At 42.5% G+C, this 18,555-nt stretch overlaps 1 protein-coding gene across 3 annotated transcripts in view; it reads left to right on the top strand.

Annotated features, from left to right (window-relative positions):
- The window catches only part of ARL3 (ADP ribosylation factor like GTPase 3), a 43,730-nt gene that overhangs the window by 3,587 nt on the left and 21,588 nt on the right, over positions 1-18,555 (top strand). For all 3 annotated transcript variants that reach the window (XM_009245744.3, XM_063727069.1, NM_001131759.1), the window contains 2 exon segments: positions 5,666-5,809; positions 11,672-11,788. In XM_009245744.3, coding sequence (XP_009244019.1) covers positions 5,666-5,809; positions 11,672-11,788 — 261 coding nt within the window.

Here is an 18,555-nt window from a genome sequence, read left to right as displayed (position 1 = left end):
AAAACGTCTGTAGTCCATAGCACATCTATTCATGATTTGACTGTAGAAAAGTTTGTTTAAATGTTTTGTGGTTGAGTCAGACCACTTCTGCCCACCAGGGTGTAGATAACTTGTATACACACATGCTGGTAACACACAATATACTTTTAACTGAAGTTCATGTTTCTTAAATTGTTTTATTTAATGTCACAGGAATATAAATCCTACAAAGAGATCATGCCTATTTTGCTCACTGTTGTACTTGGGGCACATTAAGGGTGTTTAATGATAATTGCGTGAATGGATGTTTTGGCCAAAAAATGCACTTTAAAAATTAATGTCATTGTATTTATACTGCAAAACTCAGCCCTATAATAAATTTAACTTCTAATCGCTGTCTCCCTTCATTTGACAGTTAAAATAAAATATGGGCATATATGTATAGATGCACAGAATAGACTTATTCTGGTCTCTTTCATCCAGCCTCTTAAATCAGCTTACTTTGTACCTTTCAGGCAGAACCCTGATCTCTATAAATATCCTCTTCCCTATTTAGCAAACCCTGATAATCCTGTGATCCCATCTTCAGTAGTTGGATTAATATGATGCTGTATTATATTTGCACTTGTCTTCCCTAGACCATGCTTGAAATGCCATTTATCATTTTGCTGGAAGAAAACATTAGCTGAACTTTGCATTCCTCTGTAATTTCACTTAAAGGTGAAGTATCTGAAGTTATTATTTCTTAATAAGGAAAATTACTCATTAGAAATGTAGAAGCACTGTATTCTACACATTAGGTTAATAAAGTTTATCTATAGTTAGAATTTTTTTTTTTTTTTTTTTTGAGACAGTCTAGCCGTGTGGCCCAGGCTGGAGTACACTGGCGTGATCTCGGCTCACTGCAACCTCCACCTCGCAGGTTCAAGCGATTCTCCTGCCTCAGCCTCCCAAGTAGCTGGGAATATAGGTGCCCGCCACCATGCCTGGCCAATTTTTTGTATTTTTAGTAGAGGCGGGGTTTCACCATGTTGGCCAGGTTGGTCTCAAACTCCTGGCCTCAAGTGATCCGCCAGCCTCAGCCTCCCAAAGTGCTGGGATTACAGGCGTGAGCCACTGCGCTCAGCCTTATAGTTAGAATTTCTTTTTCTTTCTTATCTGTGCTTTGCTCCTCTCCTTTTAAGGTGAATAAACATTAGTTTGTCTCTTTTTTTTTTTTTTTTTTTTGAGGCGGGGTCTTGGTCTGTCACCCAGCCCATAATGCAGTAGCCCGACCATAGTTCACTGCAGCCTCAAACTCTTGGGCTCAAGCCATCCTTCTGTCTCAGCCTCCTGAGTAGCTGGAACCACAGGTGCACACCACCACACCTGGATAATTTTTTTTTTTTTTTTGGTAGGGATATGTGTCTCGTGTTTGTTGCCCAGACTGATCTTGAATTCCTGGCCTTGAGCTATCCTCCTGCCTCGGCCTCCCAAAGCACTGGTATTACAGGTGTGAACCACTGTGCCTGGCCTTGTTTTTCTCTTAATTCTTTAATTTCAAATGTAATGAGTGTGTAGCAAGTCTCTGCCTGAAAAAAAACAGTATTTTTAGTAATTTCTTTAAAAGAGACACACGAGGAAAAACCTGAAACATTAATTTTAAACTTTGAAAATATTTTATAGGCCGGGTGGAGTGGCTCACTCTTGTAATCCCAGCACTTTGGGAGGCCAGATTGCCTAAGGCCAGGAGTTTGAGACTAGCTTGGGCAACATAGTGAAACCCTGTCTCTACTAAAAATACAAAAAATTAGCTGGGTGTGGTTGTACACATCTATAGTCCCAGCTACTCCGGCGGCTGAGGTGGAAGGATCACCTGAGCCTGGGAGGTTGAAGCTGTAGTGAACCATGATTTCACCACTGTACTCCAGCCTGGCATTAGGAGTGAGACCTTGTCTCAAAAAAAAAAAAAAAAAAAAAAAAAAAAAAAAATATATATATATATATATATATATATATGGTTTTATTTTTTGTTTTTGTTTTGTGATGGAGTTTCACTTTTGTTGTCCAGGCTGGAGTGCAGAGGCATGATCTTGGCTCACTGCAACCTCTACCTCCTGGGTTTAAGCAATTCTCCTGCCTCAGCTTCCCAAGTAGCTGGGATTACAGGCATGTGCCACCATACCTGGCTAATTTTGTATTTTTAGTAGATACGGGATTTCACCATGTTGGCCAGGCTGGTCTCGAACTCCTGACCTCGTGATCCACCCACCTCGGCCTCCCAAAGTTCTGGGATTACAGGTGTGAGCCACCACACCTGGCCAAAAAAAATTTTTTTTTAAATAGGAAACAGATCTTCCTTCATAATTTCTGCACTAACAGAAAATGCATGAGAAGAACTTTGCCTATATGTCATTTAATGTACTAATTTGATAAATTCCAGATGTTTTATAACTTATTTTAAGAGGTAATGAGACCTCTTCTTTTCACTTACAATCAGGAACTCCGGATGAGTAGTAAAATGGGTTTTCCTCTTCTTAGCCTTTTTATGTCACCAGTCCCCTAAGGATCTCAGAATTTTAATTTTTACTTTTCTGGAAGGTGATATTATAAATGAGTGATTGCAATATAGCTAATAGAAACCAGGGAGACTTCTCGTAAATATAGTTTTAAGAAGGAATGCTGTCAAAGTATTCAAGACCAGATGAGATAAAACAGCAAAAAAAAAAAGTCTTGCCTTTGGGTGGATCGCTTGAGCTTAGGAGTTCGAGACCAGCCTGGGCAACATGGCAAAACCCCATCTCTACAAAAAATACAAAACTTAGCGGGGTGTGGTGGTGTGAGCCAGTAGTCCCAGCTACTGGAGAGGCTGAGGTGGGAGGATCGCTTGAGCCCAGGAAGTCGAAGCTGCAGTTAGCCGTGTTCACGCTGCTGCATTCCAGCCTATGCCACAGTGGAAGACCCTGTCCCCCCAAAAAAAAGGAAAAGGAAAAAAAAGTCTGGCCTTTTAAAAAGCCAGACTTTTGTTTGTTTCCAATCTATTCAATCTCGGTCCCCCAAATCCTTTGGCATAGAATTTGTCTAGCTTAGACTAAACCTTCCATTTTACTGCTGGAAAAAATTGAGGCATAGAAAGGTTAATGTGGTCCTTAGCAAGTCAGTACAAATACAGTACTAGAAGTGGTAAACAAAGAGTCTCTGAGGCAGAAAGGAATTCTTAATAATTATGCATATTTGCATATGATTGTCCAAAGATGCAGTTGTTGAGAATTATTTCTCAGAAGTATCCTTTGATCTTAGTGAACAAACTGGTTTGAATTATTGCCTGGTACATGTGAATAACAAATACAACCATTTTACATAATTCTAAGACTCAGTTTGAAGGAATTTCTTCTTGGGCTGGGAGATTAAATTATATGCCCTTTAAACTCTGGGATTCTTTGACTCTTGTTCTAGCCATGTGTCGTTAGAACAAGATCATCAGCTATAGCACAGAACAAATAACTTTCCTATAAAGATGTTCTTGCGCCAGGCGCAGTGGCTCACGCCTGTAATCCCAGCACTTTGGGAGGCCGAGGCAGGCGGATCATGAGGTCAGGAGATCGAAACCATCTTGGCTAACACGGTGAAACCCCGTCTCTACTAAAAAATACAAAAAATTAGCCGGGTGAGGTGGCGGGCGCCTGTAGTCCCAGCTACTCGGGAGGCTGAGGCAGGAGAATGGCATGAACCCGGGAGGCGGAGCTTGCAGTGAGCCGAGATTGTGCCACTGCACTCCAGCTGGGCGACAGAGTGAGACTGTGTCTCAAAAAAAAAAAAAAAAAAAAAAGATGTTCTTATGTTCTTAACTAAAAATCAACATGGTTTATTTCTTTTTTCTTTGTTTTCTTTTTCTTTTTTTTTTCTTTTTGAGACAGAGTCTCACTCTGTCACCCAGGCTGGAGTGCAGTGGCACAAATACAGCTCACTGCAATCTCAGCCTCCCAGGCTCTAGCAATTCTCTCACCTCAGCTTCCTGAGTAGCTGGGACCACAGGCCTGCGCCACCATGCCTGGCTTATTTGTTTTTTATTTTTTGTAGGGACAGGGTCTCACTGTGTTGCCAGGGCTGGTCTTGAACTCCTGGGCTCAAGCAGCCCTCCTGCCTTGGCCTCCCAAAGTGCTGGGATTATAGGCGTGAGCCACCATGCCCAGCAACATGCTTTATATTTCTATCCATAAAAAATAATAAATAATGGCCAGGAGAGGTGGCTCATGGCCTGTAATCCCAGCACTTTGAGAGGCCAAGGTGGGCAGATCGCTGGAGGCCAGGAGTTCGAGACCAGCCTGGCTAATATGGCGAAACCCCATCTCTACTAAAAATATAAAAATTAGCCAGGCATGGTGGCACATGCCTGTTATACCAGCTACTCTGGAGGCTGAGGCACGAGAATTGCTTGAACCCGGGAGACAGAGGTTGCAGTTGAGCCGAGATCGCACCACTGCACTCCAGCCTGGGTGACAGAGGGAAATACTAGATTAACAGTAAAAAATTCCTTGGTTAATTTTGGTGTTTTTTTTTTTTTTTTTGCTTCATGGATGCCTTTTATGATTTCTTAACTTCTCTGTTGTACCAAATTTTTCATCTAAAAAACACAGATTATCTATACCATGCACCTATCCTGTAGGGTCTTGTGAAAGATAATAGTAGAACATTTTGAATGAAGAAGTCTTGAAGATGTGCTGAAATAGATAAAATCTTTTTTTTTGAGATGGAGTCTTGCTCTGTCACCCAGGCTGGAGTGCAGTGTGCAATCTCGGCTCACTGCAACCTCCGCCTCCCAGGTTCAAGCAATTCTCCTGCCTCAGCATTTCGAGTAGCTGGGACTACAAAGCGCCTGCCACCACGCCCGGCTAATTTTTTATATTTTTTGTAGAGCCAGGGTTTCACCGTGTTACCTAGGATGGTCTCGATCTCCTGACCTCGTGATCCGCCCACCTCGGCCTCCCAAAGTGCTGGGATTACAGATGTGAGCCACTGTGCCCGGCGATAAAATCTTTTTTAAAAATTTTTTCCTTTTAATTTTTGTGGGTCCATGGTGTTATATATTTATAGGGTACATGAGATGTTTTGATACAGGCGTGGAATGTGAAATGATGAAGTAGATAAAATCGTTAACAGGAAGCCCAACTATAATTTTATATAGCCTTTTAATATATTTTTGTATAACACCTTAAAATCGTGTGTTAACTTGGGTGTGTCATTCTATTTAATTCCACAAGTGTTATCTAGTGTCTGTTTGATAAGTGCCAGCCATTATGGGACAAGTATAGCCCTTACCATGAGAAACTTTAGTAAAGGAGAAAAATACAAACATCAGTTATCTAGTTTGATATGATGAATGTTCTGCTCTAAGTGTACATAAAGGGCTTTAGAAACACAGATGGGGTAGAGTTCACACTCCCAGGAGATTTGAGGTGACTGCTAAGCTAGATTGATAGGAGGAGCAGAAATAAGCCCTGCTACTTATTAAGTTGCTGAATTTACTATATCACTTCTACCGAAACTTGGAAAGAGGAAGCAAATGGAATAAGTGACATTAGAATGAAAAATAATAACATAAGCTCTCCATAACCAAGAACTTTTTTCAAGGAGAAGTTATTCTGATATCCAGTAATATCAAACTCAGTGCCCCCAGAGTAATCTGTCTCCTTTGTGGTTGTTCAAGGGCTTGCTCTCAATTTTGCGCAAGTTGAAAAGTGCACCAGACCAGGAGGTGAGAATACTTCTCCTGGGCTTGGATAATGCTGGCAAGACCACTCTTCTGAAGCAGCTTGCATCTGAAGACATCAGCCACATCACACCTACACAGGTGAGCACTGCCTTGGCTCCAGATGCCGTGTGACACAGGAAGACGATAATAGCAATGTGAAAGACAAAATGGGAAATACAGTTTTGTCCACTTCCAAGTTTTGTCTCTGAGAAAAGTCTATACAATCTAAAGATAACCAGATTTCAAAAATGTGTAAGAGATTCCATTCTCATGAGGTATTTAGAGTAGTCAGATTCATAGAGACAGAACGCAGAATGGTGGTGCTGGAGCTGGGGAGGGGGAATAGGGAGTTATTGTTTAACGGGTACAGTGAGTCAGTTTTGCAAGATGAAAAGAGTTCTGTGGATAATGGCCCACAGTGTGAGTGTATTTAATGCCATGGAACTGTACACTTTAAAATGGCTAAAATGGTACGTTTTATGTTATAATGTTAAAATGTGTACGCGGACACACTTCACAGTACCCACTTCATCAGGCCACCCCAGTGCAGCATCTGCATCCCGCTGGGCTTCAGCCTCCACACAGCACCTTTCAGCACATGCACCCCTCTTCCGTCTGTGCCCCTCCTTCCCCACCCGCACATGTCCTCAGCAGCTGCATATTGTACGTGTTATGTTACAATTTAAAATATATGTATACATATATACACGTGTGTGTTTGTGTGTATATAGACAAATCCAGCAGATCTGAGTACCCATATTCTTTTTATTTTTATTTTATTTCTTTAAATTATTTATTTTTTGAGACACAGTCTTGCTCTGTCGCACAGGCTGGAGTGTGGTAGTGCAGTCTTGGCTCACTGCAACCTCTGCCTCCCAGGTTCAAGCGATTCTTGGACCTCAGCCTCCCTAGTAGCTGGGACTACAGGCGCACACCACCATGCCCCGCTAATTTTTGTATTTTTTTGTAGAGCTGGGGTTTTGCCATGTTGGCCAGGCTGGTCTCAAACTCCTGACCTCAATGATCCACCCACCCCAGCCTCCCAAAGTGCTGGGATTACAGGTGTGAGCCACCGCACCCAGCCTATTCTTTTTTAAAAAATAGCTTTCTCTTCTCTGATTATGAAAGTAGTGCATGTAGAAAACACAGAGAAAGTATAAAGGAGAAAACTCTGAGAAAAACCATGGTTAATATTTTACCGTGTACTTTTCAGACTTAATAAATACAAATATATATCAATTTTTAAAATAAAAAAAAATTACCTGCCTTTTTTTTTTTTGGAGATAGAGTCTTGTTCTGTTCCCCAGGCTGGAGTGCAGTGGTGCAATCTCAGCTCACTGCAACCTCCGCCTCCTGGGTTCAAGCGATTCTCCTGCCTCAGCCTCCCAAGTAGCTGGGACTACAGGTGCACACCACCACACCTGGCTAATTTGTTGTATTTTAGTAGAGACAGGGTTTCACCGTTGTTGCCCAGGCTGGTCTCAAACTCCTGAGCTCAGGCAATCCGCCTGCCTCGGCCTCCCAAAGTGCTAGGATTACAGGCGTGAACTACCTTGCCCGGCCAATTACCCGCCTTTTTAAATCCAGTCTCATCAATCTTCCTCTTTCCTGAAAAGGGCAAGCAAGCAAAGCATAAAGGATAAGGGAATGATAGTGCTCGCAGCGTGGAGGTTTAAAGATGAGTCCTGGGCCGGGCGCGGTGGCTCGCGCCCATAATCCCAGCACTTTGGGAGGCTGAGGTGGGCGGATCACAAGGTCAGGAGATCAAGACCATCCTGGCTAACATGGTGAAACCCCGTCTCTGCTAAAAAATACAAAAAATTAGCTGGGCGTGGTGGCGGGTGCCTGTAGTCCCAGCTACTTGGGAGGGTGAGGCAGGAGAATGGTGTGAACCCAGGAGGTGTAGCTTGCAGTGAGCTGAGATCATGCCACTGCACTCGCCTGGGCGACAGAGCAAGACTCCGTCTCAAAAAAAAAAAAAAAAAAAAAAGACAAGTCCTGGGCACCATGGCTCATGCCTGTAATCCCAGCACTTTGGGAGGCTGAGGTGGGCGGATCATGAGGTCAGGACATGGAGACCATCCTGGCCAACATGGTGAAATCCTGTCTCTACTAAAAATACAAAAATTAGCTGGGTGTGGTGGCGTGCACCTGTTATCCCAGCTACTCAGGAGACTGAGGCAGGAGAATGGCTTGAACTTGGGAGACGGAGTTTACAGTGAGCCGAGATTGTGCCATTGCACTCCAGCCTGGCGACAGAGTGAGACTCCGTCTCAAAAAAAAAAAAAAAAAAGAAAAAAAAGACAAGACCTGATTGGATAAACTGTAGTGGGCTTCTTAGAGCTCATTCCCTGTAGGAAATCCTAAGAATGCCTGACCTTTGGCTAAGCCAACAGGGAGAGCTTGTTGGTCTTAGTCACTTTAAAGTGTTTGAGCATTAAAGGTTAGAGGTTTTAGCAAAACCAGAGTTATTTTCCATCACTGTACTGTGATAAGACCCTGGTGTCAAGTTTGAATGGCTGTGCTGGCGTGCATGCATACTTCACGGCCCATGAGTCTTACTGATTCACAACTCTTTATGGAAAAGTCATTTCATCTGCTACCAAATGAACAATTTTACAGCTTCTGAACAAATTTAATGTATAGCCCAAGCAAATTACAGTAGTCTAGCCTAGAAGGGCTGAAAACACATATTAGTGTGTCAAGATTTCTGCCAGAAAAAGCAGCACTGGTTTTTGTGTGCATGCGCTTGTGGGGTTTTTTTGTTTTTGTTTTTGTTTTTTTAGTATTAGCAATAAACTGTATCTCTCAAGAACACTAACGTGAAGACGTCCACACTGCAAACACAGAAATAAACTCAAAGTTAGGAACCCAAAGTTCTCATTCTAACCTTCAGGCTTTGTTTGATGTGTTATAGGTGACTCTGATATTATATTGTGTCAAGGTTTCATATTCTTTAAAAACAAACTTTTATTATGTTTTTTGTTTTATATTAGGAAAAGTAATATATGCTCATTGTAGTAAATTTAGGAAGTATAAATAAATACAATTGAGAAACTAGAAGTCACCTATAATGCCCAGTCAGACATACCACTGTTCACATTTAGGAATGTATCAAGTTTTTTCTATGCATATATATGATGGGTATATTTAAAATAAAAAATATGATGGCTCATAGAGGATATACTAGCTTGTATCATCTATATCTAGATATAGATTTTTTTTAGAGACAGGGTTTCACTCTGTCGGCCAGGCTGGAGTACAGTGGCACCATCCATAGCTCACTGCAGCCTCAAATTCCTGGGTTCAAGCAGTCTTCCCACCTCAGGCTCCTGAGTAGTTAGGACTGCAGGCATGTGCCACCACACCCAGCTAATTTTTTTTTTTTTTTTTTTGGTAGAGATAGGGTCTCATTACATTGCCCAGGCTGGCCTTGAACTCCTGGGCTCAAGCAGTCCTCCCGCCTCAGCCTCCCAAAATTGGGATTATGGGTGTGAGCCACTGAACCTGTCTCCTCTTGTTCACTTAATAATAGATCATGAACATCTTTCTATGTTATTATATATGTAAATACTTATGTAATATACATCTCTAAATGTTTTTGCCCATTCATCATTATTATTTCCTCAGAATAAATTCCTAGATTTGTTGAGTCTCATGACTTATAGATGTTTAAGCCCATTGATACATATGGTCAAATTCCAAGATTTACTGTTACTTGTATTCCAAGATTTACTGTTATTTATTTTCTGCTTTATTCCAGAAAGGATTCAGAATTACTGAGTTTGACATTTAATATCATTGTTGAGTGTGGAATTTTTAAATACACTAAAGTAGTTTTGCCAGTGAGTCACAATGAAACTTTTTTCAATAAGCTTAAGCCATTTCCCTTTAGAATTCTTGAACTTCTAATGTATTCAGTCATTGGCGTGTTAGAGAAGTGAGAGTCAGCAGGATCCCCAGTTACCCTCCAGAGACTGTGTATCCTCAGTGGAAATTGGGTGGCAATGTTCCTGTCGTATTGCACTGTGCCTTCTTCTATGCCAGGCAGCAGTGTTGACAGGCTACCACATGAAACAAATGTTTGTGGAGGCATCCCCAAACCTATCTAACTCCAGTTATTCTGGATGAAATGTCTCTTCTGTGGTAGCAAGCTGTTGATTGGGCTTTTCAAATCCTAGTTTCCCTATGTAATTTTTGCAAAAAGACTTTAAAAAAAAATTCTTGTTCATGAAATACATTCTCTGGGAACCCCAAAGGGCTTGTTAATTTCTTTCCACACTGACCCCCAGCTGGCAATTCTGCCTGTCCCTGATTTGCTCACCTTCCTCGAAGTTTCACCTCAAGTAACTGTCTTAAAAATGAAGACTTCCAGCCTGGTGTGGTGGCTCACGCCTGTAATCCCAGCACTTTGGGAGGCTGAGGCGGGCGGATCACCTGAGGTCGAGAGTTCAAGACCAGCCTGACCAACACGGAGAAACCCCATCTCTACTAAAAATACAAAATTAGCCAGGCATGATGGCGCATGCCTGTAATCCCAGCTACTCGGGAGGCAGAGGCAGGATAATCGCTTGAATCTGGGAGGTGAAGGTTGCAGTGAGCCAAGATCGCACCATTGCACTCCAGCCTGGGCAACAAGAGTGCAACTCTGCGGAAAAAAAAAAAGACTTCCAGCTGGGCGCAGTGGCACATGCCTGTAATCCCAGTGCTTTGGAAGGCCAAGGTGGGCGGATCACAAGGTCAGGAGTTTGAGACCAGCCTGACCAATATGGTGAAACCCCATCTCTACTAAAAATACAAAAAATTAGCTGGGCGTGGTGGCAGGCACCTGTAATTCCAGCTACTCAGGAGGCTGAGGCAGGAGAATCACTTGAACTTGGGAGGCGGAGGTTGCAGTGAGCCAAGACCATGCCACTGCACTCCAGTCTGGGCAACAGAGCGAGACTCTGTCTCAAAAAAAAAAAAAAAAAAAAAAAGACTTCCTTTTCAAGTTCAAGTTCATCATTGTTCCTTGTGAAAGCACTTTTTTTTTTTTTTTTTTTTTGAGATGGAGTCTCGCTCTGTCGCCCAGGCCAGGGTGCAGTGGCATGATCTCAGCTCACTGCAACCTCTGCCTCCGGGGTTCAAGTGATTCTCCTGCCTCAGCCTCCTGAGTAGCTGGGACTCCAGGCATGCACCAACACGCCTGGCTGATTTTTGTATTTTTAGTAGAGACAGTGTTTCACCATATTGACCAGGCTGTTCTCGAACTCCTGACCTCCTGATCCATCCGCCTCGGCCTCCCAGAGTGCTGGGATTATAGGCGTGAGCCACCGTGCCCAGCCTGAAAGCACAATTTTAAGTGACCACTTGTTTGTTTCCATCAGTGTCTGCAACTGAGGGCTCCACCTCCCTACTGGGCTGATATATTCGAGTTACAAACCCAGCCTCCCCCATAGCATCCTCAGTTCTGCTGTTTTTCCTGATTAATCCCTGTAGGAAATTTATTTTGAGCTTCTCTTGAAGAATCTAATCCTCTAGATTTGTAGCTTTTGCCTCTTTAAATTTAGCTTGTGTTCTTTTCTGTTGAGTCTTCAGATTCAGCTTTTTTTTTTGTTAGTTACATGAAATGTCCTGTTAAATTTTACCATCCTGAAGATTCATGGGCATGTGATGTGTGTTGGTTAATTAGAGCTATTCTCATTTGGAGTTATCCTCAGTAATTATATATGTATATATGTTCATTGTAGAAAAACATTGTGTTAGCCTGACATTATTAACACTGACTCCACAACCTGGATGAAACAAGCATGTATAAATATGTTTCTTTATTCTCTGTCACAACAAACCATTTTCAGCATTACCAGTATCACATATGGCAGAGTACTTTAGAATTAATAAAAAAATAGCTGTTAAATGTAACTTTGTCAGAATTATGATCCCAAAGTTTAATAAAACTTGACGTTTTTGTCCCTGTTTCAGGGTTTCAACATCAAAAGTGTACAGTCACAAGGTTTTAAACTGAATGTATGGGACATTGGTGGACAGAGGAAAATCAGACCATACTGGAAGAATTATTTTGAAAATACCGATATTCTTGTAAGTACTCCTTCTGACGCACTAATTCATAGTATTTTCTGCCATGTGTTAGAAACATGGACACTGTAACATTCTTTCTTGTCAGTAATTCCACCACCATAACATTAATCACTGTGAATCTAGCAGGGATAGCAGAAGGCTACAGATTATAAAGGAAAAACATCTTTGTATAACTTGTATAAGATGTTTTGCTGTTGCTCAGTAACAATGTTGTACCCACACCCATCTTGGCAAAATAAAGTGTTTATTAATTGCCATAGTGATTTGAATAGCAGAAGGGAAGTCAGAAGATCATGCCACTGACTGTCACCTCTAGGAAGACAATGAATCAAGTGTATTGCAAAGAGAGCAACCAAAATAGTGAAAGTACTGGAAACCATGATGTATAAGGAGTGGTTGAAAGACCTGAGAATGTTCTTCCTAGAAAAGAGAACACTGGGAACTGTCTAGGCTGCTTCAAGAATTATCTTAAGTCAGAGGGATTGAATAGTTCTAGAGGGCTGAGCCAAGAGCAAGATGGGGAATGTTAAGTGGTAGAATGTAATTCAGAATAAGGAAGAAGTTTCCTATAATTACGATCATCCAGAAGTAGGAGAAGCTGCCTCGTGCATTGGGAATACCCTGACTCAGGGAGCATTCATTCAGGTGGAGGCTGAGATTTTAGCTCCCAGCTCTCTGTCACTTCCTTTAGGACCACCACTGTTTCAGAATTCTTGGAGATTTCACTGTCCACTTACATGATTTCCACAAAACCCCAGCCTCTCAGTTCCTTCACCTGCCCTCCTCCAATGGTCTTGTCATCTACTCTACCTCAGCCACATACTTGCATAATCATACCCTGAAACTAGGGGGGCTCATGAACTTAGATGGGAGAAAAATTGCATGTCACTTTTACTAACCTCTAACCAAAAGTTTGCGTTTACATCAATTATGATGAAAGGCAATAAACCGCAATAATAGCAGCCATATCTATGTCTTTATTACTAATAGAAATCATCTAGACCAGGTGTGGTGGCTCATGCCTGTAATCCCAGCAGTTTGAGGCGGCTGAGGTGGGAGGATCGCTTCAGCCCAGGAGGCGGAGGTTGCAGTGAGCCCAGATTGAGATCGGGCCACCACACTCCAGCCTGGAAGACAGAGTGATACTCTGTTTCAAGAAAAGAAAAAAAAAAAGAAATCATCTTGCTTCTCAAACAGCTTCACTTTCTGCTGTTGTTTCCTAAGTGTCTCTCTCTTCTGGATCATTCCCATTAACATAAACATATCCTGTAGCTTCTCCTGCTTAATGAAGAAAAAATAAGCCCCAGAAAACTCCTCCTGACCATACATCCCCCTCCAATACTGTCCCATTCTTCAGCCTCCCTTTATAGCACAACTCCTTGAAAGAGTTTGCTATGCTCTCTGTCTTTGCTTTATCTCCTCCCAGTTACTCTTGAGCCTTCTTTTCAGGCTCACTGATAATTCCACATTGCTAAAAGTAGGGTTCAGTTTTCAGTACTCATCTCACTTGACCTATCAGCCCATTTAACATTGGTCATGCTGTCTTTGAAACATTGTCTTTTCTTGGCTTCCAAGACACCATTCTATCTTGCTTTTCCTCCTCACTGGCTACTCCTCTTAAATCTCCATTGCTACTTTTTTTAAATCTCCCAAGCTCCAAATGTTAGAGAGCCCCAGAGTCCTTGTGTTTTTCTTCTCTGAGTCACTGCTTAGGTGACCTCGTCTAATTTGAAGGATTTAATGACCACTTAGATGCTTATGAATCTCAAACTATCATCTGTAGCCTGGAATTCTCTCCTGAACTTGAGTTTCGTATACAGTCATGTGCCACATAACGACACTTAGGTCAGTGACTGACCTCATAAATGATAGTGGTCCCTTAAGATTATAATAGAGCTGCCGGGCGCAGTGGCTCACGCCTGTAATCCCAGCACTTTGGGAGGCCAAGGCGGGTGGATCACGAGGTCAGGAGTTCAAGACTAACCTGGCCAAGATAGTGAAACTGCGTCTCTACTAAAAATATGAAAATTAGCTGGGCGTGGTGGTAGATGCCTGTAATCCCAGCTACTCAGGAGGCTGAGGAAGAGAATTGCTTGAACCTAGGAGGTGGATGTTGCAGTGAGCCAAGATTGCGCCACTGCAATCCAGCCTGGGCAACACAGCGAGACTCTTTTTCTCAAAAAAAAAAAATTATAATAGAGCTGAAAAATTTCTATTACCTAGTGACATAGCTGTCATAACACATTACCTTTTATATGTTTAGATCCTTAAATACTTACCATTGTTTTACAGTTGCCTGCAGTATTCGATACAGTAACTTGGTGTACAGATTTGTAGCCTGGAGCAATAGGCTATGCCATACAGCCTAGGTGTGTAGTAGACCATCTAGGTGTGTGTAAGTACACTGTATGATGTTGGCACCATGTCAGAATTGCCTAATAATGCATTTCTCAGAACATGCCCTTGTCATTAAGCAACACATGACTACATAAGCCAGCTGCCTATTTGACATCTCCACTTCAGGGGCTGGTAAGTCCCTCAACCTCAACATGTCTAAAACCAAATTCCTGTTTTCATCCTGTCCTACTCAACCCTACTCTTCCCACAGTCTTCTCAGTAAATGGTAGTCCCATTCCTCCAGAAACAATGCAATCATCCTTGGCTCCTTCTCCTCACTCCCCTCATCTGATCTATCAGCAGATTCTTTGTACCTATTGCCATCAGACATATTTTTATTTATTAGCTTTCTCTCGCACTGTAAGGTAAGCTCTGTGAGGACAGGAATTTTTGCATTTTAAAAAAAACTGTTGGCTGGGTGCGGTGGCTCACGCCTGTAATCCCAGCACTTTGGGAGGCCGAGGCGGGTGGATCACGAGGTCAGGAGTTCAAGACCAGCCTGGCCAAGATGGTGAAACCCCGTCTCTACTAAAATTACAAAAAATTAGCCGGGCGTGGTGGCAGGCGCCTGTAATCCCAGCTACTTGGGAGGCTGAGGCAGAGAATTGCTTGAATCAGGGAGGTGCAGGTTGCAGTGAGCTAAGATCGCGCCACCGCACTCCAGCCTTGGCGACAGACCAAGACTCCGTCTCAAAAAAAAAAAAAAAAAAAAAACTTGGCTGGGCTCGGTGGCTAACGCCTGTAATCCCAGCACTTTGGGAGGCCAAGGTGGGCGGATCACAAGGTCAGGAGATCAAGACCATCCTGGCTAACACAGTGAAACCCCATCTCTACTAAAAAATACAAAAAAATAGCCGGGCATGGTGGCGGGCGCCTGTAGTCCCAGCTACTCGGGAGGCTGAGGCAGGAGAATGGCGTGAACCTGGGAGGCAGAGCTTGCAGTGAGCCAAGATCACGCCACTGCACTCCAGCCTGGGTGACAGAGTGAGACTCTGTCTGAATAAAAAATAAAATAAGGCCGGGCACAGTGGTCACTCCAGCCTGGGCAACAAGAGTGAGACTCTCTCTAAGATAAGATGAGATAAGATAAGGTGAGATAAGATAAAATTCTTTTAAATCAGAAAAAGACAAAAAAATAAAAATAATTAAAAATATTTTAAATCAGGCCTGGTGCAATGGCTCATGCCTGTAATCCCAGCACTTTGGGAGGCTGAGGCAGGTGGATCACTTAAGGTCAAGAGTTCGAGACCAGCCTGACCAACATGGAGAAACCCCGTCTCTACTAAAAATACAAAATTAGCTGGGCGTGGCGGCACATGCCCGTAAGCTACTTGGGAGGCTGAGGCAGGAGAATTGCTTGAACCCGGAAGGTGGAGGTTGCGGTGAGCCAAGATCATGGCATTGCATTCCAGCCAGGGCAACAAGAGTCTCAAAACAAAAAACAAGTCTCAAAAACAAAAAAAAAAATATTTTAAATCAACAAGGAAACACTTAGAACTAATAAGTGATTATACCAAGGCTGCAGGATATAAGGTTAATATGTACAAGTCAGTTGCTTTCCTTTATATCAGCAGTGAACAATTGAAATTTGAAATTAATAGCAAAATACCATTTAGCACCCCCAAAATGAAATACTTAGGCATAAATCTAACAAAATACATTCAGGACCTACTTGAAGAAACCTGCAAAACTAATAAAGAAGATCTAGGTAAATAAAGAGACAGTCCGTGCTCACGGATAGGAAAACTCAGTATTATTAAGATGTCAGTTATACCCAACTTGATTTATAGATTTAATAGAATCCCAATCAAAATCACAGCAAGTTACTTTGGGGATATTGACAAACTGATTCTAATGTTTATATGGAAAAGCAAAAGATTTAGATGGCTAACATAGTACTTAAAAGGAACAAGTTAGAGGACTGACACTACCTGACATCAAGATTCACTGTAAAGCAAGTAAACAAGACAGCATAGGCCGGGTGCAGTGGCTCACGCCCGCACTCCCAACACTTTGGGAGGCTGAGGCAGGCGGATCACCTGAGGTCAGGAGTTCAAGAGCAGCCTGGCCAATGGGGTGAAACCCCATCTATATTAAAAATACAAAAATTAGCCGGGTGTAGTGGCAGGCACCTGTAATCCCAGCTGCTCAGGAGGCTAAGACGGGAGAATCGCTTGAACCCAGGAGGCGGAGGTTGCAGTGAGCCAAAATTGCACCATTGCACTCCAGCCTGGGCAATAAGTGTGAAACTCCATCTCAAAAAAAAAAAAAAAAAAAAAGAAGACAGCATGCATTAGAGAAAGAGTAGACAAATTGATCAACAGAATAGAATAGAGAGCCCAAAAATAGGCTTACATGAATATGGCCCACTCTCTCTGACGAAAGAACATGACAGTTCAAGGGAGGAAGGATAATCTTTTCAGCAAGTAGTGCTGGAATAATGGGACATCGACATGCAAAAAAAAAAAGAATCTAGACCCATCCTTACCCCTTAACTTAAAATGTTAAAATAGATTCTTTTTTCCTTCTACCTAGAGCCCTTGACAAAATGGATCTTAAACCTAAATGTAAAACCCAAACACTATAAAACTCCTAGAAGATAACATAGGAGAACATCTAGGTGACCTTGAGTTTGGTGATGAGGTTTTAGATACACAAAAAGCATAATCCATGAAATAAATAAATTGGACTTAAATGAATTTAAAACTTCTGGAAGCAGCCAGGCGCGGTGGCTCACGCCTGTAATCCCAGCACTTTGGGAGGCCGAGGCGGGAGGATCACGAGATCAGGAGATCGAGACCATCCTGGCTAACACAGTGAAACCCCGTCTCTACAAAAAAAATACAAAAAAAATTAGCCGGGCGCGGTGGCGGGCGCCTGTAGTCCCAGCTACTCAGGAGGGTGAGGCCAGGAGAATGGTGTGAACGTGGGAGGCAGAGCTTGCAGTGAGCCGAGATCACACCACTGCACTCCAGCCTGGGCGACAGAGCAAGACTCCATCTCAAAAAAAATAAATAAAAATAAAACTTCTGGAAGCTGGGTGTGGTGGCTCATGTCTGTAATCTCAGCCCTTTGGGAGGCGAGGTGGGAGGATGCTTTGAGTCCAGAAGTTCAAGACCAGCCTGCACAATATACTGTGACCCTGTCTCTACAAAAAATAAAAAAAAATTAGCCAGTCATGGTGATGTGGACCTGTAGTCCCAGCTACTCAGGAAACTGAGGTGGAAGGATCACTTGAGCCCAGGAGGTTGAGTCTGCAGTGAGCCATGATCACTACTGCACTCCAGTCTGGGTGACAGAGTGAGACTCTATCTCAAAAAAATAAATAAAATAAAACTTCTGTTCTGCAAAATAGACTGCTAAGAGAATAAAAAGACAAACCACAGACTGGGAGAAAATATTTGCAAAACACATATATGTTAAAGTAGTTATATCTAAAATATACAAATAACTCAAAACTCAAGAATAAGCAAACAACTTGGTTTTACAAATGGGCAAAAGATCTGAACAGACACCTCATCAAAGAAGGCAGATAAGCATATAAAAAATATTCAGTATTATATGTCATTACGGATTTACAAATTAAAACAGCAATAATATGGTACTACATATTAATACCTACTAGACTGGCTAAAATAAAAAAAAAAAACTGACAATACCAAATGCTGATACGGATGTAGAGCAATGGGACTCCTCTTCATTGCTGGTGGAAATACAAAATGGTACACCCACTTTGGAAGACAGTTGGTAGTTTCTTACAAAGCTAAACATAGTCTTAGCATACAGTCCAGCAGTACTCCAAGATACACACCCAGTTAGTTGGAAATTGATATTCCACACAAAATTCTGCATAGGAATGTTTATGGCATCTTTATTCCCAATTGCCAAAACCTGGAAGCATCCAAGATGTCCTTCAATAGGTTAATAGATAAACAAACTGTGGTACACCCGTATAGTAGAATATTGTTCAATGATAAAAATACATGAGCTGTCGAGTCATGAAAAGACACAGAGGGGCCGGGCGCGGTGGCTTATGCCTGTAATCCCAGCAGTTTGGGAGGCCAAGGCGGGCAGATCACGAGGTCAGGAGATCAAGACCATCCTGGCTAACACGGTGAAACCCTGTCTCTACTAAAAAATACAAAAAATCAGCTGGGCGTGGCGGTGGGTGCCTGTAGTCCCAGTTACTAGGGAGGCTGAGGCAGGAGAATGGCATGAACCCAGGAGGTGGAGCTTGCAGTGAGCCAAGATCACGCCACTGCACTCCAGCCTGGGCGACAGAGCGAGACTCTGTCTCAAAAAAAAGAAAAGAAAAGACACGGAGGGCTCACACCTGTAATCCCAGCACTCTGAGAGGCTGAGGTGGGTGG

This window comes from Pongo abelii, chromosome 8 (genome assembly GCF_028885655.2).
Source record: "Pongo abelii isolate AG06213 chromosome 8, NHGRI_mPonAbe1-v2.0_pri, whole genome shotgun sequence".
NCBI lineage: Eukaryota > Metazoa > Chordata > Mammalia > Primates > Hominidae > Pongo > Pongo abelii.
Note: the sequence above shows the minus strand (reverse complement) of the source record. Positions and strands in the feature narration are given on the sequence as shown.